The 24815-nt window shown below is 52.1% G+C and overlaps 1 protein-coding gene across 2 annotated transcripts; it reads left to right on the top strand.

The window, feature by feature from the left end:
- Positions 1 to 419: 419 nt before the first annotated feature.
- SYNDIG1L (synapse differentiation inducing 1 like) lies at positions 420 to 21791 on the top strand. 2 transcript variants are annotated; one of them, XM_042990122.1, is made up of 7 exons: positions 420 to 479; positions 3203 to 3300; positions 8553 to 8650; positions 17874 to 18047; positions 18236 to 18717; positions 19697 to 19837; positions 19995 to 20235. In XM_042990122.1, exons 5-7 carry the CDS (start codon positions 18295 to 18297, stop codon positions 20151 to 20153), a joined length of 723 nt encoding a protein of 240 aa, XP_042846056.1. In that variant the 5' UTR covers positions 420 to 479; positions 3203 to 3300; positions 8553 to 8650; positions 17874 to 18047; positions 18236 to 18294; the 3' UTR covers positions 20154 to 20235. The 2 variants fall into 2 exon arrangements, with proteins under 2 accessions (XP_042846056.1, XP_042846055.1); XM_042990121.1 differs by having other exon boundaries at positions 19697 to 21791.
- The last annotated feature ends 3024 nt before the right edge of the window (positions 21792 to 24815 follow it).

The following is a 24815-nucleotide window of genomic DNA, read 5'->3' as shown; positions in this document are numbered from 1 at the left end:
CTGGGAGTGAGACCCGCCTTCTCTTTTATGGGGAGAGTCTCTTCTACTGTGTGGTCTATTGATGTAGCAAGTAAAGAAGATCTCCCCACACTTGGTGCTGATTTACATTCCCTAGGGAATTCTGCGAGCAAATCGACCTCTTGTATAAAGAGCTAAGAGTTTGTGCATAAAAGAGCTTATGAAGAGAAATCCCCAGGTGGAAAGAAATTAGCAACCAGAGCTAATACCAACATAAACAGAGTCCACTGTGTTGGATTCTGCTTGGAGGATATCAGAGGTGGGTGCAGAACAGGACATGAAGGCATTTCCTCCCAAGCTTTCTCACCCAATGCCTTACTCCTTCCCTTCTCTATAGACCTTGCTTTAGTTCCAGCGAGGATACCTGCTGCTTCCTCCAGGAAGACCTCCAGGGTTTCTCTGTCCACTGAGCTCTCCCAGCCCAAGCCTGGGCCGTTCCCTTTTCTACTAAGACAATCAAGGTAAAATGGGAGATTTTTTTGGCTTAAGAAAATTTCCTAGAGGGGCGCCTGGGTGGCTCAATTGGTTAAGCGTCCAACTTTGGCTCGGGGCATGATCTCACAGTTCATGAGTTCGAGCCCCACATGGGGCTGTCTGCTGTCAGCACAGAGACCACTTTGGATCTTCAGTCTCCCTCTCTCTCTGCCCCTCCCTCATGGAAATGCACACTCTCTCTCTCGCTCTCTCAAAAATAAACATTTTTTTAAAAAGAAAAATAAAAACTAAAAAAAGAAAACTGTCTAGGAACTAAAGGGAGAATAAAATTGAAAGTGTAAAGGCCTAGAAACTGAGGAGTTTATGGCAGTCAGCAGCATTACCCGGGTAATCAAGGTGTGCCCCCCTCCCAACGCCCAACTTAGATAGCATCAGATACCCAGAAACAGGAGGCCCCAGTTTTACCCTTGATGTCTCTTCCCTTTCCTCACAACCAATCTCTCCTCTCTGTTCTCCCCAGAAGTGTCTCAAACCCATCCTGTGTTCCCCATCCCTCTGACTGCCTTATTCAAGTTCTCACTGTCTCTTTCCTGGACTCTGCTGTAGTTTCCTCACCAGTCCCCCAGCCTCGTCTCTTCTCCCCAGCCTTTCTTTCCAAAATGCCCTCCTCTCCTGGCCTTCCTGGTGAATGTCTCATTGTGTAATGAAACTCAGCTCAAATGTCACCTCCTCCAGGAAGCCTGCTGGTACTTCTTCAAGCAAGGCTAGTTGTTTCCTTCTCTGTGTCCTTTTCGATTACCCTATGATAACATTTATTTCAATGTTTTGGAATGGCTGGTTAACGTGTTTATCTACCTCATCACCCTTCGTGGCAGCTCCTTCAAGGACCCAGACTATGGCTTATACCTCTATTCTCAGGGTCTAGCAGGGAAGCAGACCTTCATTACATAGCAGGACATGCCTGATGGAGAAAAGAGGGGGGAAGAAAAGGGAGAGGAACATGGAATGGAAATTTTGCATAGTTGTAGAGTCTACAGTTCCTGAACCACCCCTTAGATCTTGTGAGGGAAATTCCCTCAAAGAAACACTTACCACTGCATCAGCCCGTGTTCTCTGTCACGATTTCGCATGGTGCTGATTGCCCCTACAGTGTCTTCAAAGCTGCTGAGGAGGCTCAGAATCCTGAGGAAGCAAAAGTCCATGGAGATTAGGCTGTGCCAATTCAGGACGAAAACCAGTCTGAAACCCAGGTCTTTCGGTGCCCAGGCCAGGGTCCTTGACACAACATCAGGGGCCGCTCCACAAGTTTTCCCTCCAGGCAACAGCATATAATTATCAACATTAGTATTTGCAATTTATATGCAGCTTTTGCTTCACTGGCTTTTTTATTATCCTTTTGATTAGTAATTCGGTATGCAGCCCAGGCATGGAGCAAAGCCAGGGTAGGGAGGGAAGGAGCAGAGGGGAGCCAAGGCCAAGTAGAAGGCCATGAGACCCTGTGAGAGGGAGGCCACGGGGGAGCAAAGGTGCAAGAGGGTGCATAGACTCAAGGGACAGGGTCTTGGGTGTGTGGGGGAGGTAAGGAAGGGAGAAATGCCTCTGCAGATGCTCTGTAGGCTCCAGATGAGTGGTCCAAGAACCTTCCTAGCCTCAGGGCCTCCACTCTAATGGGGCAGGGGCAAGAAGAACAAGAATATATTTAGCACCCAATAGGTTAAACACCAATATCATCAGCCCAGCCCAGACACCGCACAAGGCTTGGGGAGTTTTCTGTCCAGTGGAGAGGAGGAGACCCAAACTCCATGACAAGAGCTCCTGGCTCCTACAGTGCATGCTGGGAACTAAAGTGAACTTCCCCAGATGCTTCATGTTATGTGGGAGTAAGGGGTTCCTGGAGCTCACTATTCAGTGTGCTATGACACCCTTGGATGGGAGGAGAGAGGACTCCCACTGCCAGAGCCTGGTCCCCAGGGCCTCCTTCCACCCCCAGCCCCTGCTTCATTCTGCTCTGGGGTTTACTTTGCCCCTATTTGCCTTCAGAAAATGGGAACACTCTCCCCTCCCAAGCCCCTGGTACTGTGGTGAGACTCAAGACCTGGTACGGAACTTGAAAAATAGCCCCATCTACTTGTAATCCTGAAGATGAGGGTATCCCCCATGATTTAAAAAAAAAAAAAAAAAAAGGAAAGGAAACCAGGAGGCAGGATGCAGGGGGACAGATAAAGAGCAGCACAGTAGGGGAGACAAAGCAGACCGAAGCCCTGGGCTCAGATCTCAGATCTCCCTCTGGGAGAGCTGAGGAGAATGTGTACCCACTGAGGGCCTATTTGAGACCAATATGTCACATCTGTCATCTCACTTTGTCCTCATATGACCCCTATGAAGTGGATACAGCTCCCCCATTTTGCAGATGAGAAACCCAAGTCTTTGAGAGGTTAACTCGCTCAAGGTTATACAGTTAATGAAACACTAAGACCAAACCTTAGGCCCATGGTCTTTAAAGCCTGTGCCCTTGCCAGCATAGCACTGTTGTCTCCCAATCAAGAGATTTAATCTCTGAGCACAGCGTCTTCCTGTGTAAAATGGAGGGGGAAGGGCAGGGGGAGGGGAGGATTACATTGCCTCATAGAGTTGTTAAGAAAATTAAATGAGATTATATTGGTTACAAACATAAAAACCTGGCATGGTGTCTGGTATATAGTAGGCGCTCAATAAATGCTTTCTGCTTGCTTGCTTTTCTTCTCTTTAGGTTAATATTAAAACTCAGAGCTTGGGAACCTAGGACCTCCAAAATACTTCAAGAAACCCGAGGGCCGCCCATCGCTCCTGGGGGAATGGGGAAGTAGGGTAAGGAGAAGGACTGAGAAAGGGAGCTCGGCTCCAGGAATCAGAGAGACCTTTCCAGCTGTGCGCCCCTCGCTCCGCCGCCTCCTTTGGGCTCCCCTGACTTCCCGCCCCGCCCCGCCCCGCCCCGCCCCGGAGCTGGGTCCGGAGTGCCTGGTGGGCTGATTCCTGAGCGTGGAAGGGAGACGGAGGGGAGAAAGAGGCGGCGGCGGCGGCGGCAGCGGCGGCGGGAGGCAGGGAGGAGGGGAATCCTCCTCTCTGCTCTCCCAAGTCGGCGCGGAGCCGCCTCGGGCCGGGCTAAGGGCTGCGTGGCGGCGGCGGGGCCGGACCAGGATGCGGGGCTCCCGGGACCGTGCCGGGCGGGGCGGGCGGCGGCGCCGGGCGGCGGGCGGGAGCTGTCCGCGGTGCTGAAGCGGCGGCGGCGGCGGCGGCGGCGGCTGCGGCGGCGGCGGCGGCGGCGGCGGCAGGGACCCGGGGCCGGGAGCAGAGGCGCCCTCCTGGGAGCTCCACCGCGGCCGCAAGGCGGGGGCGCCGTCGTTCACCGGCCCATGCTGGGCCCCCGAGCCCCGCGGAGGAGGCGGGACCGTCCTCGGCGGGACAGGTAAGGGGCCGTCTGGGGGCACAGCGGGAACCCAGAGCGAGACACCGAGGCCCGATCGAGCTGGGGAGTGCAGTGGGACCCCTCTCAGGGATGGGGGATCTTCCTCCCTGCTGACTGCACCTTGCGCTCCGCAAGAGATCACTGCCAAGTCTATCCCTACCCCTCACCCTACAGACTGGGGATGCTGGGAGGAGCCTGTGGGACTGGGGCCCAGGTAGTCACCTGGACACTCTGACCCCACACCACCAGGCCTTAACCCCAACCTGAGACAGCTCTTAGACACCCTGCCCACAAAGAATGGTAAGGAGAGTATCCCGGACTCCTGTACCCCAGTGCCCACCATGGTTTTGCTCATGAGGGAAATCTGAGCCAGCTTCACTAAGCATCCCTCTCCTCCCCAAGCCTGCTCATCAGGGTGACCGGAGTGGCTGTGGTCTTCCCCTCACCCTACGCTTCAAGATTTCTTTGCCCGGTAATGGCCCTTGGGCTGAGGATGGGCCAGGCCCCTTAGGACTGATTAACCCATTTCTCCAGGGAAGGAAGGAGGTACCAGAATATACCTTCATTTTGTCCTGTGGCCCCCTTGACTCTAATGGAAGAAGGCTGGTTTTGCCTCATACTGCTTGGTGCATAAGGGCAGAGAGTGGAGATACCTGAGCCTTGTTTTCTGTTATGTGCCCAAATGCTGGTCACCCTAGACAGAGCCTCCATTTGGAGTCTGCCCTCTTTCTGGCAAGAGTGTGCCGAATGAGCTCATTCAGGCCTGCAAAGTGCTTCCAATTCTTCAGAACAGAGTTCTCTGAGTGGCAGAATGTAGTGATCAAAATAAAACTGCGTAGAGGAAGATTGGCCTATCACTGTGGCTGACCACTGCTTTGTCCCTATCATTTCAACCCAGCACAAATTCTCCACCCCCACCGAGAGAAAGAGCACTAGACTAGGAGTTCTTGGCTGAGCGCTGGCATTTATCAGCTTGAGGCCAGTTATCTGTACTCTCCGAACCTCAGTTTCCTCATCCCTAAAGTGGGGATAAGGTAGCTGTTGTGCCCACCTCAGGGAACTGCCTTGGACTCAGTGAAACAATGTGCCTGATTGAAGGCTTGTCATCTGTGGGTCATCATACCAGGATGAGTTGCTGTCACCGTTTCCATCCACTAGCCAGTCTGGCTGGAAGTAATCTGATCGTTGTTACCCCTACCCCCTTTCTCCCAGCCTGGCCATGGTTTCCTTTGTCTTTGGCCTCCCTGGGGTCCGTGAAACCCAACTTATAAATCTTGAGGAGCCAAAAGGGTTCCCTCCCCCCTTCTCTTTCATCATCACCTATAGAAGATAATATAGGGTGAGAGTCTGACTCACAGTTTTCGTTGTTTTTTTCCCCCAAGAATCACAGATCTAAGGAAACAGCTCCTTGAAGGCAAGGATTGTGTTTTCATCTCTTTGCCTCCCTGCACACTTCCCCTCCCCCATAGCACCTGGAAGATAGTAAGGACTCGGTAATTGGGTGTAAAATAAGAGAATGGAGTGTTAAAATATCTCAGAATAAAAGCATTTGATTGGACGTCTGGGAGCCCCATGTTTGGTCCCAGATCTGCCACTGACTCAAGCAAGTTCTTTTCCCTCTGTAGGCTTCATTTTTCTTTTCTGTAAAAGAGGGTTGGACTAGATAAGTTCTAACATTCTTGATGTTCTGGGAGGCTCTCTGATGGCCATCTTGAGACCGCAAATCCCTCAGTTCTTGAACACAGCATACCAGCTTCATTAACCTGGTTTTAAGACTAAGTTAATATCCTTTCAGCAAAGAAATGGATTTTATGAATGGAGTGGAAGGGAGCAATAAGAACCTGAAAAAGCCATTTATGTTTCTGATGTTTCCTTAAGTTCCCCCTCTCTTCTTTATTTTCCTGGGAATGCCATGAGTGTGTACAGAGTTGCAGAGCTGGGAGGGCCCCTGCCTCCAGGACAAGATTCTAGGAAAGCACCCCCCTCACAACATTCCTTGTGAGTAGCCAAGAGCCAGGAACCCAGTTCTTAGCCATGTCCTCCTAGGGACCTTGCCTGGCTGGATCCCCTCTCCTAAGAAGACTGGAAGAGGGGACAGTCGGGAGAGATCCATCCCTGGGGAGAGCTTTTTTTATATAAAAACAAAATAAGCTCCTCTGACAATAATTTTCCTCAACTGTGGCAGGCCCAGCCAATATCCAGAAAAACCTCAGCTAATTGGCACTTCTTTAGAGCTGAGTAAGCCATGCCAGTGACCCCCCTGACTTACCCTTTAAGCGCCCCGCCAGGGTGGGGGATCAACCACCACCCCCCACCCCATGTCAGCACTTTCTGGCTCCCAGATGTTGGTGCAGCACTGGCAAAAATCAGCTCTCCAGAATTAACGGACAGTCACTAACCCTCATGACAAAGTAATGGCAACCACGCAGCACAGCAAGCATAGAGAGGGGCTTTATTATCTACAAGACTAGTCTGTGGGGGTGCTGGCCTCCTGCTGGGGCTAGAACAACTCACCACCACCACCCCCACCGTCTGCAGCTGTTTGGGTGGATACCCCACCCCCAGAGTTGTCAGAGTGCAGGGCATCTCTGGCCACCAAGGTAGACACATCTGGCTCCTCTCTCAACCAGGGAGAACTACCCACTGGCTACTCCTTGTGTTCCCCACCTGCCAACTTCCTGCTGGGGGTCCTACTTGACCCCTTCTGCAACACCTCAAAAGGAAGAAGAGATTAGGTGATCCTGGTTATCTGGGGTCAGGCCGGGGTGGGGAGAATCTAAAGAAGAGGAATAGATAAATGTAACATGGTCATTAAGAAATGAAGTGTGTATGTCTGTGTGTGAGAGAGAAAGAAAGAAAGAAAGAAAGAAAGAAAGAAAGAAAGAAAGAAAGAAAGAAAGAAAGAAAGAAAGAAAAGAGAGAGAGAGAGATTGAAACATTGAAATATACCCATGCAGGTCCCTTCTGCTGGGTGGCACACATATGACAGAAGCAGAAAATAAAATATCTAGAGACATCTGCACATTATTAATTATCGTCAAGTTCAAAGGCCAATTCATCCATGAATCCTAGAGGGACTTCCAGTCCCAAAGTACACCACTCCAGGGAGAAAGTAGAAGAAGCATCCCATTTCTTTAAACCTTTGCCATTTTCTAACCCCCTTTTCTTCTCAGGGGCTTGGTGGGCATCCTGCTGGAACAAGGTCCCCCCTGCTGCAAGGTGGGGGGACAATAAAGACTAATCTCATCCCTCTTTGTATTCAGTTTCTCTCTTCTCTTTGCTCCTCCTTTATTCTCTCTTCTCCCTCCTTCCTGCAGCTGCCACCAGCACCCACCACCCCCTTCCCTCAAGCAAACCAAGCAGGGAGTGAGGACCTGACGCTCTACCTCTCCTCTCTGTTAGGTGTGTTATCTTCTGCCATTAGATGTACTATTTGCTTCTAAGTGGTTGGGAACAAGCTGCTTCAGTGAGGAGACAGGTTGTTTCAGCAAGAATAAAGATTTGATTCCTGCTTGAAAATGGACTAATTTGAGTAGTGGTGCCACTGTCCCAATCCTCCCGGTAATTTTCACCTTTGTCAGCCACAAATCCATCCCCAAGCCAATGAATTATGCTCTGAGGGGGAGCCCAGGTTGGCAGCAGATAGAAAATAAGGTAGACCGATGTCTCTGGAAGTGCCTAGGAAGCCTCCCCTGGGAACTGAGAAGTGTTCCAGCCATCCTATCTCTCTTTCCTGGGTTCCCTCCTTCACCCTCTCCTCTCCTCTGCCCTGCTCTTCTTCATAGCTCCATTGATAATTCTCAAGTCTCTCTCTAGCCCTGACCATGACCCAGGGATTCAACTGCATACATCTAACTGTCAGGTGGATTTTCTGCCCTAGCATCCCAAGACCCAACTCATCCACTTCTCCTTCCTATCCTGCTCTTCCTTGTTGTGTTAGTGTGTGTGTGTGTGTGTGTGTGTGTGTGTGTGTGTGTGTGTTTCATTTTACTGGATTGGTACTTGGTGGGCCTTTTTAATATAAATATTCTTTTTTGTTTTTTCAGCTCAGGAACCACTTCCTGTTTCTGTTCCTTTCATTGTCATTCCCATTCAGTCTCTGCTGTGTCTTTCTGAAATTTCTACTAGATGGATGTTGAACCTCTGGGACTCTCCTCCATGTCTCTCACCTTTCTTTCATATGTTCTATCTTCTTGTCTTTTTGCTCTATGTCTTGGGATATTTCATTAACTTATTCTTTCACATTAAAAAGTTAATCTTTAACTGTGTCCATTCTGTTATCCAGTCTCTCCATTAAATTTTTTAAAGTTGTATTTATTTAAGTAATCTCTACACCTAACATGGGGGTCGAACTCACAACCCCAATATCAGGAGTCACATGCTCTTCTGACTGAGCCAGCCAAACACCCCACTTTATTAAATTTTTTGAAAATTTAGACAGTTATTTTCATTTTCCAAAACACTTTCATGTTCTTTGCTCTTTTTTCATAGCAGGCTGCTCTCATTTTATGGATACAATGTCCTCTTTTTTTTTTCTCCCAGGGGATATGAATTGAAAAAAATTTAGAGATCTCTTCTATAAGTTGAATGATTTCAATCTTACTGGGTCAATTGTTCTATTTGTGTATTTAATCCTTCTCTTTTATTTTCATAGAGTTGTTCTTCATTATTCTTTGGTGTCCACTCAGACTTACGAATAAAGGAAGGTATTGACTAGCATAGGCAACTGGTACGGATTTCCTCTGAAGTTGGGTAAGTTTGTTTCCCTAACAGACGTCCCCCCTTGAATGAGACTTATTCTTACTTCTTATTCTGTTTGGGGCTGCAGGTTTCTCAACACTGATCTCCTCACCAAAGAATTTCATTTGCTCTTTATCTTCCAGAAATTCCTCAGTGTTTCTGTTCCACTGATACCATTTTTTGTTGTTTTCCAATTTTGTTATGATTTCATTCTTTTAGAAATATATGCTTTATCACTTTAATAGAATCTGAAGGAGAAGAGGTCATCACTAGTGCTCAGGCTGCCTTCTTTTTTAAAAAAAATTTAATGTCTATTTATTTTTGAGACAGAGACAGAGCTTGAGCAGAGGAGAGGCAGAGAGAGAGAGACAGACAGAATCCAAAGCAGGCTCCAAGCTGTTAGCACAGAGCTGGATGTGGGGCTCAAATTCACCAGCCATGAGATCACAACCTGAGCTGAAGTCGGACGCTTAGCCGACTAAGCCACCCAGGCACCCCTCAGGCTGCCTTCTTGAACCATCGATCTTTCCCCTGGATTTTCTGTCTCAGTTGGTGGCCTCACCTTCTACTTAACTGACAAAACCAGAAGGCTGGGAGTCATTCTAGGCTCCTCCCTCTCCCTCACTTCTAGTTAGCCACAAAGTTCCGTTCATTCAGCCTCCTGACTCCTTCTTGGTTATGACTCTTCATTTCCATCCATTTTGCCACAGATCAGGGTTAGGTCCCCATCCTCTCCTGCCTGCATTTTTGTACTCATCTCTTCATGGGACTCTTAGCCGCCATTCTCATTCACCTCCCATGCTTTGTATCCACTGCAGCCAGCCAGAGCACTCTAAAACTGGGTATGACCATGTCACTTTCTTGCTACCACTTTCACTGGCTCCCCACTGCCCACAGAAGAGAGCTTTTCTGCATGGAATTCAAGGCCTTCCCACCTCTCCTGTCTTATTCCACCAACACCAAACCTCCCTGGCTTCCCCTCCTTTCCACTACCTCACGCTTTTGTGCTGTTTCCTCAGCTGGAAATGCCCTTCTCTTATTGTCTCACCTGGATGACTCAGATTCTTCCTTGAAGATTCAACTCAGGGGTACCTGGGGGGCTTAGTCTGTTAAGCGTCTGTCTCTTGATTTTGGTTCAGGTCATGATCTCACGGTTCGTGGGTTTGAGCCCCGCATCGAGCTCTGTGCGGACGGTGCAGAGCCTGCTTGGGATTCTCTATCTCCCTCTCTCTGCCCCTCCCCTGCTCGCTCACTTTCTTTCTCTCTCTCTCAAAAAATAAACTAAAAAAAAAAAAAAAAAGATTCAATTCACATGTCACATGCTTTCAAAGCCTCTTCTTAATTTCTGCCATTGCCTCCTCTCCCATCCCAGGATAGGAATCCCTTATCAGTGTATCTCTAGCACTTGGTGGTATTTAGCACAACTCACTCCATTGTATTGAAATTTCGTATTTGCTGGTTGTATTCCCCCTCAAAGCCGGTACCATTTCTTGTTTATTCTTGCATCCCAAGAACTGGTCTGAATTAACTGCTCAAGAAATTATGCAGATATGCTCCACCCACCCCAGATCCTAGAAAGTCCTTTCTTATGGGGGAGCCTTAGCACACCTAGCTCACTCATTCACTGATTCACTCATTTATTCATGAGATCAACTGTTTACTGAGTGCCTAGTATACGCCAGGCAAGGTGCTGCACGGATGAGGAAGATACAGTCCCCACCCTCTTGAAGTTCACAATCTGGTGAGAGAGAAAGACGCTAATCAACAAATCACACATATAGAAAAAGACTGTGCTAAGCTCTTTGAGAGGAGGAATTGGAGCCTGGAGAGCAGATAAACAAGGAGCCTAAATCTAGACTGAGGATGTAGGGACATCTCCCTGAGGAAGGGACTTGTGAGCTGAGAGCTGAAGGATTCTGATGTGAGTAGAGACAATGCTCCTAAGAAACGCGACTGTGAAGTCAAAGAGAGAGAGGACAGGGGCTGTCGGAGGGAAACGGCACTGAGGAAAGGCATTCCAGTTATCTGTCACTGCCTAAGCACCCCCAAAACTTAGTGGCTACAACTAAAGACATTTTACTCTACCTCATGACCTTGAGGGTCAGAAATCCACGCAGGGTTGAGCTGTGTGATTACTCCACTCCACATGGCAGGGACAGAGGTCACGCAGTGGTATTTGGCTGACAGATGGGCTGGTTTGAAGCGTCCAAGATGGCTTCGCTCACATGTCTAACATCTTGGCAAGATTGGAAGGCTTGGCTCAGCAGGTTCCGTCCACCAGAGCTTCTACACACATGACCTTCCAGCAGGGCAACGTCAGAGTAGTCCAGCTACAGACAGGGTGGCTCAGGGTTGGGGGAGTGAGTCTTTCAGTGAGCAAGGTAAAGGATGCACGGCCTTTTATAACCTGGCCTCTGAAGTCACACAGCATCACCTTTGCTGTGCTCTGTGGTTGAAGCAGTCACAAGCCCACTCAGATTAGAGAGGGGGTCTGTATCCCTCCTCTCGAAGGGAGGAGTATCAAAGTATTTACAGCTGGGTTTTGCAATCATCACAATTGATTTCTTTTTTAAGCGAGAGAGACTACAATATGTTTAAGTGCCATTAGGAAGGATCAGGAGTGAGGAGCAGCTGAAAACAGGGAAAAAAGGATAATCAATTGTGTTAGCTCCCTGAAGAGGCAAACTGAAGCAAAGAAAGCCAAGTTCTCATTTTCCCTCTATTCTGATTCCGCTGGCCTCGCCCTCCTCCCCACCCAGACCCCTGGCTTTCTCTCTCTACTGTCAGATGCAGCAAGCTGCAGCCAAGACTCTAGACCAGAGATCATCAAATCCAGCCTCAAGCCATCTGCAAACAACCACCGTAGCCACAGCACTTCACAGTTTGCAGTATGGTTTACACATTAGCTGACAAGGGGATGATCTAGCACCCAATCGTCAAGATTTCACCTTTTCCCTGGATTTTAATCATTTATATTTAATCCTCTGCCTTGCCAAGAAGATCTTGCTTTTATCTTTAGGTTTAGAAGCAATCACTCTTGCTGTGCTGAGAGATAGCGGCCAACAGCTGAACGTCCTCACAATGAGTCTGTATCTATATGAACCCAGACCTTAAGGTTATCTAGGGAGCCACCCCTGGGCTGCTAAGTCACCCCCCATCTCCTAATCTTTTCATGAAGTTCCCATTTCCCATTCCCTTCACTGAGGCCCTTGGTTTTAACCTATTGGAGACCAAGTCTTCGACACTGTCACACCCACACTATTTATCACGACCCTCGGCACACAAGTAGGCTCTGAAAGGCACAGTTAATTGAGAGCCCAGGCTTTGGATTCAATGACACTTGGGTTCAATTCCAGTCTCCATCACTGTTTAATCTTGGACAAGTTACTTGACCTGAGCCTCAGTTTGTCTGAAAAATGGGAAATAATCACAACCAGCCCCACTGGTGGTTGTATGGTTTTGAGATGAAGCATAGGAAACACCTAGCTCATGTGGGGCTGCAGTAAATCATAGCTGTTATTTTTTTGTGTATTTATTTATCTTGAGAGAGAGAGAATCCCAAGCGGGCCCCGTGCTATCAGCGCAGAGCCTGATGCGGGGCTCGAACTCACGAACCATGAGATCATGCCCTGAGCCGAAACCAAGAGTCGGGCGCTTATCCCCACCCAGGCGCCCCTACTATTCTTATAGTGACTATTAGAGCAGCAGTTCTTAAAGTGTGATCCCTGGACCAGCAGCATCGACACCACCTGGGAACTTGTTAGAGATGCAAATTCTCCCAGGCCTATTTCGGAATCATAAACGGTGAGGGTGGAGCCCAGCAGCCTGGGCTAAGTTGTACAGGTGATGTTAGTGCACACCAATGACCGGAACGGCTGCCCTGGGCAAATTCTGCTTCAGAGGCTGCATGTAGATCACCTTAATCCAGTTAGGTGGAAGCAGATTCAAAGCCTGGTTTCTGTGCCTGTAAAGGCTGCTCTGTTTTTGGTTTGCTCCTGCTCCTTGGGGTTACCCCATAAGAAGTCCCAGTTGAAAACCAGGGGTGTTTCCTGGGGCCCCTCCTTAACAGGCCCTGAACTCCCATCCCCTCCCCGCCTCGGCCTCTGATACCGCTGGAGGGGGAAAGTGGCACCAAGGGTCACACTCACCTCCCCGTGTTTCTTTTTCCTCTAGGATCTTGGCAACTTGACCCCTCAAGTTCTTGCTCCCTTGGTGATTCTTTGATGCCTTCGTATCTTTCCCTAGTTTTTCTAACTGTTCTTGGCAATTGGGTGTGACATAGGTTAGTCTGCCACTTCTTTCCTAGAAGAGGAAGCCCCTGTCCAGCTGTGACTCTCCCACTAGAAATGATAGGGTCAGATGAGCTTTTAGAGAAGTTCGGTTCCTGGCACGTGATGAAAAGCTCAATAAATGTTAAGTGATTGTTCTTCCTCTCCCAATAGAATCTCAGGGTCGTATTGAGCTGAGCTATTAAAAATGAACCCCTTGTACCCTTCCACACATTTTATAGATAAGCAAACTGATGTTACATCATGTAATTGGACTCCAGAACAATCAGACTCTAGTGGAGGCTGTAATTGGATCCCAGTGGATTCCCGTATGGTGTCCTGTCCCCAGTCTGGAGGTGGCATTGTGCTCTCCGTCTCTAAATCAGGAAGTGGAAAACATTAGGGCCCAGCTCAGTTCTCAGCTCCAAAGGAAACAAACCAGGGGCTGTGGCCTCCCAGGTCCTCCCCTCCCTCTCCTTTTCTGGGGCCCAGACCTCTTGCCCAACTGTACAATCTACAGCAATCTCCTTAGCTTCAGAATTGCAGACATCTCGGGGCGCCTGGGTGGCTCAGTTAAGCGTCCAACTTCAGCTCAGGTCATGATCTCACAGTCCATGAGTTCGAGCGTCACGTCGGTCTCTGTGCTGACAGCTCAGAGCCCGGAGCCCGCTTCAGATGCTGTGTCTCCCTCTCTCTCTCTCTGCCCCTTCCTTGCTCATGATCTGTCTCTCTCGCTCTCTCTCTCTCTCTCTCTCTCTCTCAAAAAAAACATTAAAAATCATTAAAAAAAAATTGCAGACATCTCATGTCTTCCTTCTGGAAGGGGACATGTGCACATGTCACACATACACGCAGAGGCATGCTCACCAGCAAGTAAGCAGACATACAGTACTGTCTATACAGCAGGCACACACAGCCCACATGAGCCCCAGGCAGAAGTGGAGATGAAAATTATCCTTTGAATACTGGTCCTTTACTCCAAAGAACAGGGAGAGGTAGCCCTCAGCAACAGGCCAAAATGTCAGGCAAGGCTAAGGATAGAGAAGCCTGGGCCTGGAGACCTGCCACCTCCTCCTTCTGGCCAGGGCTCAGTGCTGGGTCCCCAGGATCAGTTTAGCGGACTCCCGTGTGGCCCGAGCAGGTTTCGGGAGTGAACATGACCTGCTAAAGAACTGTGACCCTTGGCTGGACTGTGAGTAGGTGCTGTAGCCCATAACCTGGTTGCTTTATGGAGGCGGAGGGTGTGTGTGTGTGTGTCTGTCTGTCTGTCTGTGTCAGGGCAGGCTTTGACACTGTGCTCAGCCTTTACACCCAGGAGGAACCCCCAAACCTGGCAAGGCTTAAAACCACTTTTAGATAATTCGGCCCGGAAGAAATCTGTGCACTTAATTTTTTTTCTGATTTAAAAGAAGTACATGCTCAATGTAAAAAATAAATATGGGAAACAGAAAAACATGGTGTAAAAAGGCAAATGAAAAGCACCTGTGTTCCCACCCCTGGCGATAATCACTGTTGACGTTTTGGCAGAGTTAAGATTGCAGGCACATACCATTTTCTTTTCTTCCCTCTCACTGAATCTGCAATGAGCATTTTCTCATGTCATTCTTCTTTGTAAACCTGTTCGAAGGCCTTGTACCACTGGACTGTTGTACCACAATTTATTTAACTTGTGCCCGATTGTTGGACATTCAGGTGGCTTTCAGTTTGTCCCTGTTGTGCAAACCCAGGATCATACATCTTTGTACATGAAGCCGAGAAGCCCCTGCCCAGAGGCACAATCAGGGTGGTGGAGGAGAGTGTAATCCAGGAAAGGCTTCATGGCTTGGGTTTCAGTAGCTCAGCTGGGTGCACTTTGACCAAGAGAGGATGGCTGGCAAGAACAGGGGAATGAGCTGGGACCCAGCTGCCCCTTCCTGTCCTGGACACGTGCCCTGCAAGTGCCCCTACAGTCTCCAGAGCTCTGGGGCCTGATTCCTGGCCACAAGGATCCTTCCTTTTCTTCTGGGGGGGGATCGGACAGGTGATTGCCAAGGCCTCCTATGCCTCCTTCAGGACATAGGGCAGGGTGACTTTGATGTATTAGTCTGCTGTGAGGGCCCTGGGGCCGGTCCTCCCCACCACACCCTGCCAAAAGGTGCCCACATACCTCTGCCTATGCAGATGACAACAGGGACCCTTGAGGCTGTAAGCAGAGGGGGCGTTAATTAAGACCAGCTAGAGGAGAGGCCTAGAATCCCATAGGGTGGGCAAGATGGAGGGCAGGACCAGGGCTGTGGCGGCCCAGGGGGAGCTGGGAAGCCACGGGATGGTGCTACGGCTCCACTGTGCATCTGACAAGGAGATGCCTTGCCTTCCCTTTGCTTCCTTCAATGTGCTCGAGGCGCCATGATAGGGAAGGTGGTACGTCACTGGATTCTGAGCGTGCGCATCTATCCCTGAGTCTTGACAGAGGACAGGGAGTGGGGGAGCTGACTTCTGCAGGGCTCCTTGAGGCTATGGGCTCATGGAGAGCTAGTGCCACCATCAACGATCATTTAATCCAGCCCCTCTTATTGCAGATAGGGAAACCGAGGTGCCAGATCAATAAGCTAATGGGGGCGAATCAGAATGGAATCCCAGTGTACCTGACTCCCAAACCCATGAGCCTTATGCTCCCGTGCCCTTCAATTGTACATCTGCACGTCACATCTGCTGGTGTGGAGGAGGCTCCGACAAGGACTCAAAAACTGCCCTCAGGGGTCAGAAGAGACCAGTCCCACTGGGAATCTGCCCAGAGGAGCCCAGGCACAAGCCAATCTAGCAAGCTTGGAAGGAACCTGTCCACATATTATAGTCCCAGGGGCTCCCTGCATTTTGATCCATAGAGAGGAAAGAAGAGGGAGAAGTACTGAGGCCCTGGCATTTATGAGCTCCGCCCCTCCCAAGAACTGCTGTCCCATCTCTGCATGCGGAGAAACTCCTTCCACAGCTGGGTGACAGCCCAAATGGAACTTGTAACTGCTTAATGTGCCAACAGAGCCCCCAGGTGTAGGGCAGCCCAGCACCATCCGTGCCCTCCCTGGGTGAAGAGTTGGGCACTCGGGCCACACGCCGTTCTTTGGGTCCTTCCAGGATTCTGTTAGACATTCTGGGAGCCCCAGCCCCAGAGGTCACACTTCTCCGGGCTCAGAGCCTCTGAGACATGGCCAGGATAGCCTTCTCTTGCTCCTTTGCCTCCAGACAGGCAACAGCCCTCACTCCTGCCTCATAGCAGGCCAGCCAAGGGACCCTGGCCCCCCATGGACCCACCCTCAATGCCTCCCCCTGGTCTTGCCTGGGCCTCCCCTGCCCCTCACTCTGTCCCATTCCCCATTATTCCTGGGGCCATGCTCTGTCTTCAGGTTTCCCCAAAACCAACTTTCTAGAATCGAACCACTTCCCTGGGGGAAGAAAGAGAAATGGCCAGGCTCTGGCTGTGAATTCTTTTTTATTTTTATTTTTTTAACATTTATTCATTTTTTGATAGAGAGAGACAGAGCGTGAGTGGGCGAGGGGCAGAGAGAGAGGGAGACACAGAATCCGAAGCAGGCTCCAGGCTCTGAACTGACAGCACAGAGCCCGACATGGGGCTTGAACTCACGGACCATGAGATCATGCATGACCTGAGCCAAAGTCGGACACCCAACCGACCAAGCCACCCAGGCGCCCCTCTGGCTGTGAATTCTTGATGGGAGGTGGGAGTGGAGAAGGGGCCTAGACAAACCTATCCCTGGGGGCAAAATTCCCTCTCCACACTTGTCCCTTTACCATCAGGCCAGAAATGACCTTGGGTAGCACAGAAGCCCCTCCCACTTATAATGTACAATAGAGCATCAGCCATCTCTTTGGATCCTCAGAACAACCTTGTGGGTTGGGGAGGAATTATCATCTGCACTTTACAGATAAAGAAACCCAGAAGGGCATGATTATTTGCCCAAAGTATCAAGGCCAAGACTGACTCTCCGATCTTCAGATTATAAATCCAGGGCAAGACATGACCCTCTCACCCTTCAGCATCATGATGGGGCTGGGAAGGAGAGAGTAGGGTCCCTTGGGGGGGCCTGCCCCCTTTCTCCATACCCCGGCATGTGTGTAGGCTTTGCTGTAAACACATTTATAGGCTGCCTTTCCCTCCTTCAATCAACCCTGAGCACCTACTGTGTGTCCTTCCCAGGTGGGCATCTACACTCTAGCCCATGAGTGTGTCTACACTTCAAGCTGGGATGTGCAAGTCCAGACTTTAGTGCTCCAGAGGCCCTGCCTTAGATCCCACAGGACTTCCCAAAGCCACAACTAACCTTAGAGGGGAGATTAGTCTAAGGAGCGTCCCCTTAAGACCATAACTGGAGAGAAGCATCCTCCTCTGTGAAGAATCGACAGCAATTAGCACGTGGCCTATGCTGAGCTCTGAGCTAAGCATGGTCCCATCCAACCCTACAACAAATCTTCCTCAACCCAGTATCCCACCGGCCACCAAGTCCTGCCATTATTTCCCAAGACCCCTCCCCTTCTCTGCATCTCCTCACCATTGAGTCCCAGCCGTCCTCAGCTTACCTGAAGCCATGGCAAAACCTCCTATCGGTGTCACAATCAGCTCAGCCCTCTCCAAGACACTCTCCCCACACAGCCATGGGAAGCTTCTGGACCCAAACCCTATCCTATCGCTCCTGCCAAGACCCCTGAAGCCCCCTCAGACCTAAACAGGGCTGCGTGGTCTGGCCGCACACCCCATCTCACCCCTCCCTCTCTACCCTGAGAGGCACCAGCCTTCTCCCAGGCTCTCAGAGCGAACATCCCTTATTGAGGCCTCTGCCTGAAATGTGTTCCCCTCCCCTTGCCTTGCCAACTGGTCCTCTTCCTTCTATCTCAGCTCCCAAGCCTTCCCTGTACCTTTGTGTCCGTTCCGTGCCTTGCACATTCTTACGCCCCTTGCTGTCCTTCCCCTTCAGGGCAGGTGTCTTCTCCGCCATCGTGAGCTCCGTGAAGACAGTGCATCCTCCTCCCTCTCTCTGCTCCCTGCCTTTCTCACCTTCGTGTCCCCAGTATCTGTACAGTGCCTGGTGGGGAGCTGATGCTCAACTGTTAAGTGTGGACAGGATAAATGAATGAACCAACTCTATGAGGTGAGTACTGTGGCTACACCCAATTTGTAGACTACGAAAAGGAAACTCTGAGAAGCTCAGTGGCCATCTCAAGGTCCCACAGCTGGCCAGTGGTAAAGGCAGGGTCCGAGGGCCTGAGTTCTTAAACATTTCCCGTCCTGCATCCAGCGCCCTGGACTCAGCATCTATCTGTCTTGCTCGCCCATCAGGCTCTCTGAGGACAGCTCAGCTGGCCCAGGCTCCCCTCCCTGGAGCTGCCCCCAGAACCATGGAGAGTCTGAGTGAACTGCAGAACCCTTTGCTGCCTCGGAGCCCCGCCCCCCTCCATGGCCCTTACCCCTACCCCGAGGCTTCGCCCAGCTGGTCATGCCAGGAGAAGCTCTACTCCTACCTCCTGGGTGGTGCTGGCTCTGCTCGCACCCATCAGCTCCTGGACCCAGGATCCCTGCAGCTGGCCGTGGAGGCCTGGTACAGGCCCACCTGCCTCCTGGGGAGGGACAAGGTCAAGGAAGCCAGGGCAAACAGCTGTGAGACCAGCTTCACAGAGAACAGGGAGCCCCAGGCGGGGCCTATGCTGCGGTCCACAGAACCTGGCCAAGTAGAAGAGGATGTCACCATCCAGACTGTGTCCTACGGGGTTCAAGAGGAGCAGCAGGGCCAGGAGAATGACCAGGAGGAGGAGGAGGAGGAGGTGAGTGCCTGTGTTTCAAATGCAGATTCCCAGGCCAGCCTCTAGGTGTTGACATTCAGTGGGGCTGGCTTGGGGCCCAGGAATCTATGTTACCAAAGGAAAGGTATTTCTGGCACAGATTCTGTCCATACTTTGAGAAACACAAACTTGGGTTGATGACTTAATTTTTTCACGTTTATTTATTTATTTTGAGAGAGAGACAGCGTGAGTGGGGGTGGGGCAGAGGGGAGAGAGAGAGAGAGACACAGAGAGAGGGAAAAAGAGAGAGAGAACGAACCCCAAGCAGGCTCCACACTGTCAGTGCAGAGCCCAGCGTGGGACCCAAACTCACAAACTGCAAGATGTTGACCTGAGCTAAAGTCAGACACAACCAACTAAGCTACCCAGGTGCTCCAATGGCTTAATTTTGTAATAGCATTTATCATTCTTGTTTTCTTAATTACATAAGTAATTTAAAAATACAGAAAACCGCTGGAAGAGAACATTATTATTTTAGTCGATGATGTTCTAGTCTTTTTTTGTTCAATCTTTTTCTCCCACCCTACTCCCCCCTAAAAAGATCTTGCTGCACATAGTTTTATAACCAGATTTTCCCCTCCAAGCACCATATCTCAGTATAGCTGCACGTAATTTAATATTTGTCTACGAGGTGATTTTTAAGGGTTTCCTGGTATCCCATTGTATGTTCTTCCTTCACTTATTAACTCAATCTCCTGGCCACTGGGCGTTGAGATTTTCTCTTCTTTCCCAATGACTGTCCGATGATACACAAGCCTGCACACTGATACTCGTATTCTTTCTTTGTATGCTTGTGCTAATTCCAAAGGAGGGAATCAGTGGGCCACAGTTCAGGCTTTGGGTAGAGCGGGCCGAGCCCAACCTACACTCCCACCCACAGCAGATGACACTACCTGTGGCCCCACATCGTTGCCACTGGTGATCCTGGGCCCGGTGGCAAAAGCCCACCCGTATTTTGCAGAGTGATGTGACGTCAACAGACAGTGAAAGTGAAGACAACTTCGTGGCGCTGCCGCCCAGGGATCACCTGGGCCTTACTATCTTCTCCATGCTCTGCTGTTTCTGGCCCCTGGGCATCGCTGCCTTCTACTTCTCCCAGGGGGTAAGAGCACGAGGGGCCCAGGGCATCTGCTCCTGCTCCCTCCCTCCACTGGAGGGCTTGACCCTCCATGCGCAGGACCGGGTCAGAGTCCCGCAGGCTGGGGCTGGGTTCCCAACCGTGGGGACACCCCCTTTCACCAGCACCTCTCTCTCCCTAGACCAGCAAGGCCATCTCCAAGGGAGACTTCCGCCTGGCCAGCACCACCTCCCGCAGGGCCCTCTTCTTGGCCACACTCTCCATCGCCGTGGGCGCCGGTCTCTATGTGGCCGTGGTGGTGGCTCTGGCAGCTTACATGTCCCAGAATGGCCATGGCTAGTAGCCAGCAGGGCCTGGCGTCCTGGCTCCCCTGCTCCACCTGAGGAGGCAGTGAGGCTTGGGGTTGCAGACTCTCTGGAGAGCCCCGGCCCCTGAAGACAACCCACAATCCTGGCTTGTTGTGGGGAGGCCTCCCAGGCTGCAGCCTGCAGGGCTCCACTGTCACTTCTTCTTGTCCACAGCCCCCAGCCCCAGAGCAGAGTCTGGGACACCACCCTCTAGTCCAGGCTATGTCAGGAAGCAAGAGAGAATAGGGCTGCCCATCAAGCCATCTAGGCAGGACCTACCTCTGGCTTGAGGCCGGCTGGGAGCTCAGCCTATTCTGCCCCCTGCCCCCCACCCCCGCGACAAAGGGTTGCCTGCCCTGCCAGAAGCCCACTCCCCAACTCTGCCAGCCTCTCCACAGAGAAAAAGCAGGAGGTTACTGGGAGATAAAAGGACACCTGGGGGTAGGGGACCTGACCCAGTTCTCTTGGCTAATCGGAGTCTCCACACTGGGGACAACCTGAGCTTCCCCAACTCCACTCTCTGGCCCCATGAGGCCAAGACCCCCCAGCCAACCCGGAGCGAAATACATAGAGACACAGGGACCCCTTGCTCTTTCCGGCTCTCTCCTGCGGGCTTGTAAGACACCATAGAGTCTAGATAGAGAAGAAGAGTCTCAGGCACGTAAGCTCTGCACCCAAGGCAGGGTCTTAGAGCTTCCTTGCGTAGGAACAAAAGACAGATGTAATGACAGAGGTCCTGCAATATTGCCAGACTACTTAGGCCTCCCTGCTCCACCCCAGGTCCTCACCTCCATCACCCTTTTCTGGGCTCCTCCTGGGAGGTCTTGAGCTAATACCATCCCGGAGAGTGTCCTTAGTGCACCAGTCACTGAGCACAGGGCCCTAGATCCAGCCCTGTGGGAAAGCAGCAAGGAGAGACCCTGGGGAGTCATGAGTGTAAACAAGGGGCAGGATAGAGGACTGGCATGGCTGCTGGGCAGCTCAGCAGTGTTCAGAAGGGTTCCTGGAGGAGGTGTTCCTTGAGCAAGGTCTAGAGGGATGAGGAGAATTTATCTAGATTTGTTTCCCCATAACCCTTAGTATTCATGAACAGAGACATGGCAGGAGTCTCCCAAACTATTTGGATTATGCCTAGAGCATCTGGGCTGGAGCCAAACTACAGCCATTTTTGAGGACCCCACCACCTCGGAGAAGAAGGTTAGGCAACATGTCTCTCAAAGACCAGTGATGTTTTCCCACCTCTGAATGCAGGGGGTCAGCCATCTTCACTGACGTCCCTAACCAGGGCTGCTCTCAACACCTCCAGCCACTAGGGAACATCCAGAATTTTAGAGGCAGCCAGGCAGCTGGGGGTGGGGTGGGGGGGCAGTATATTGGGAGGGCAGGCCTGTCCAGGCTCAAGCATAGGACCCAACTGTGCAGGATCTGGGGACTTGGTCATTCCCAAGCTGCATCCAGAGCCCAGGGCTGTGGATCGACCACTGACCCACCTTGTCCCATCACCCTCCCCAACCAGGCATTGCCTCACCCTCCACTCCCTGCATCCCCTGAAGTCCCACAGGCCCAGGATCAGTGGTTTTAATATCCCCCTATTGTATATATTTATCCTTGTAATAAACATTTCTGTAACACTGGTGCCCTCTGGGCCTCTTCGTGTCCTTACCTGCCTCCATCTTTGCCTGCAGCCCACCGTCCTCCAAGACTGACCTCCAGCTGCATGTGTGCTGCCCTGGGCCCCCAGCAGTCTTCTCAAGAAGGTCTCAGGAGGAGGGGTGGCCAGAGTACCCACCCACCCCACCACTGCTCTGCTCAGGGTAGCCTGGATGTAGGGTGATGGCGTGCCCTTGACTCCAAGCAGGACAAGACAAGGTCCGTGCCTGAAGAAAAATCCCTTCTAGGCTCAAGAGCTTGCAGGTGATTGAGGCTCCACTGAGCTGCCTGTAGCTATCGCCCCCACCCGAGGCCCCCAGGAGCCTGCCTGGGCCAGCAAAGGGACCAGCCTGGCGTCTAGATCACCTTGCGTGGAGGGCCCTGGGGGAGGTGGGACAGGCGCACCCACACCTGTATGTCCTCCCAGCAAGACACAGCTATACTCTCTTGCACACATACATGCTGTGTGGGCTGGATGCCCCGGAGACAGAGATTAGCACCAGATGTATATTAGGGGCTGCTCTTGGGATATCATTTGAGGAAGGGAGGAGGAGCCAGATCTGGGCAGGGGGAGGTGAGACTGTGAGGCAGGCCTGAACGCAGTGGGGTCTGGAGCCAGGATACCCTTCAGAGTTGACCCAAGTTGGGACAAAGGGCCAGGCCTTTATACCCCCCCCCCGCCCCCCGCAGCAAACAGTCATTGGGTGTGGGCCATCCAGAAAAGGAGAGAGGCCTAGGGTGAGGAGGCTTTCTCCAGCTGGGGCAGCCCCCCACGGCAGCTTGGCCTGAGGCTGTTTGCCACGCACCTGCAATGGCTAGAGGACCAAGCCTGTCCTTCCTGCAGCTCCCCCCACCCCAGCAGCGGCCCCTGCCACACCGGCCACACCCACCACACAGCAACAGACCCAGAGGTGTCACCTAGCGCCACTCAGCATTTACCTCCACACATTGAAGGCTGCTCCCTGAGAACTCTGCGGCTCCAGGCCAAGGACGGGCCAAAGTGCCAGAGAGCCAACAGCCCTGTCAGGAGGCTTCAATCAGTGACGATGGGAGCTGGTGGACAGATAATCCCAACTCTCTGCCCTCTGGCTGGGAGAACCCAAGCCATGTCCTACACTTGCCCACGGCAGCATTTCGCTGGAGACCACGGCCCTCACTGGCCGCCTTCCTCCCCCCACCTTCTTCCTCACTCCCCTGCTTTGCTATCTGCGGCCATCTACGTGCAATTGAATCCTTGTGTCTGGGTCGGCTTATGGGGGGGACACAAACCAAAGCACATGTATGCGTGTGTGTGGTACATACATGTAGCACACGCAGGCACATGCACGTGCACACACATACAGATAGGCACAGGCGTTCAGCCATGCACACACACACACACACAGGTACAGCCCACACGTGCACAAATATGCAGGCCCACACTCACAGGTGCACACACACAGGTAAGGGGTAAAGGAGACGTGGTGGCCAAGGAGTCTCATCTGGCCCTGCCCGCTGTGCAGTCTCACCCCGTCGCCAGCCTGGCCAGGCCCCAGAATGGGCAGTGGGCAGCACACACGGGCAGTCCAGGCCCCTGTCTCACAGCCCAGATGATCCCCACCTCCTTCCTAGCCCCCCAGAATGCTGCCTTCAGGCCTTGAGACAGGGGAGAAGAAGCCAGATGATATCTTATGATCACCTGCTCCCCCTCCTTTTTACCCCCTCCCTTACCCCAGAAGCAAATTCAGACTCTGCAGGAGAAAATGGAATCAGAAACGGAGCCCCCAGGGGCTCCCCTCCCACACAGTCCCTTAGAAAGGGCACATCCTGTGGAGCCTGGGCTCCTTCTGATCAGTCCCTGCAGCAGGGGCAGGAACTCCTCCCAGGTCAAGCTGAGGCCTGCCTCTGGGTGCGCCTAGGGCGCTTTCTCGGCCTGAGCCTCAGCGCCTGAGGCTCCTAGGAGAGGGGGGGAGCTTGCTGTTGCCGTTACCCCCTGCAGGCTGGCTCCTCAGGCTGGCAGAGAGAGGCTGGGGGCAGGGAGGGTCCCCCGGGTAAAGGTGCCCGCGATGAGCTGCCGCGCTAGCACATCTGTGCAAATATTACCAATTACTTTCCTCACTATAAACACCCAGCAGGAAGGCAGGGAAGCAGCCAACCCAAACTGTTTAAAATAGAAAGTGAAATTGCCGCACGGGGAAGTCGGGGCAGCAGGCAGAGAAGGGGCCCTGCACCAAGAATCAGGGGTCTCCCTCCCCACCAGCTGCCCTTCAGCTGCACCTGCTCCTGCCGCCCCCACCCTGCAACTCCACCTCAACTTTCTCCTCTGCCAGACAGGCAGAACCAAGGGGAAAGGTCCCTGTCTGGGGGATGGGGGGGTATGAGTGAGGATGGGGGCCACAGGGGGAGGGGAGGGAAGAGGGCTGAGGGAGGCAGCCACAGAGCACCCAGCGCTGCCTGGCTGTGGAGCCACAGTGCTGTGTGGAAAGAGCGGGGAGGGGTGGGGGGTGGCGCGGAGGAGAGGAAGCCTCCCTTCCTTGTGACCACGGGCCTTGGGAGGCTGGGCCAAGTGGAAACAGTGACCTGCCACCCACTCTGAGTGAAAGGAATTTTTCTGACGGCGGAAATGGCCAGAAAGCCGCTCCTGGGCCCCAGCAGCCTTTCCCGTCCCTCCCTCCACACACAGGGCTGACAGAGAGCAGGTCTCTCGTGCAGTCACACGGTGGCCAAAATGCTGAACCGTTTCCATGCCGGTTGATACATATGCCCTGCCCCAAGCCCCCCACATGCTTCCCTTTTCTGACTCCCTGAGCCCTCCCCCAGGACCCCGCAGCTGGCTCCCCAGGAATAAAGGGTTAACAGCTGACACAGCAGCCCCCTCCCCCAAATGCATTGGTCCATGCCTGGGCTGCCCTGACTGTTAAATGTCTCTGAATGTGCCCCTGCGCCCCTCTTGCCCCTGCCCACCTCCCAGAGAGGGGGCTCTAGGCAAACCCACCACCCCTCAGCGTTAACACTTATGTCCCTGC

Source organism: Panthera tigris, chromosome B3, assembly GCF_018350195.1.
Source record: "Panthera tigris isolate Pti1 chromosome B3, P.tigris_Pti1_mat1.1, whole genome shotgun sequence".
Classification (NCBI taxonomy): domain Eukaryota; kingdom Metazoa; phylum Chordata; class Mammalia; order Carnivora; family Felidae; genus Panthera; species Panthera tigris.
This window is presented reverse-complemented; position numbering and strand designations above follow the sequence as displayed.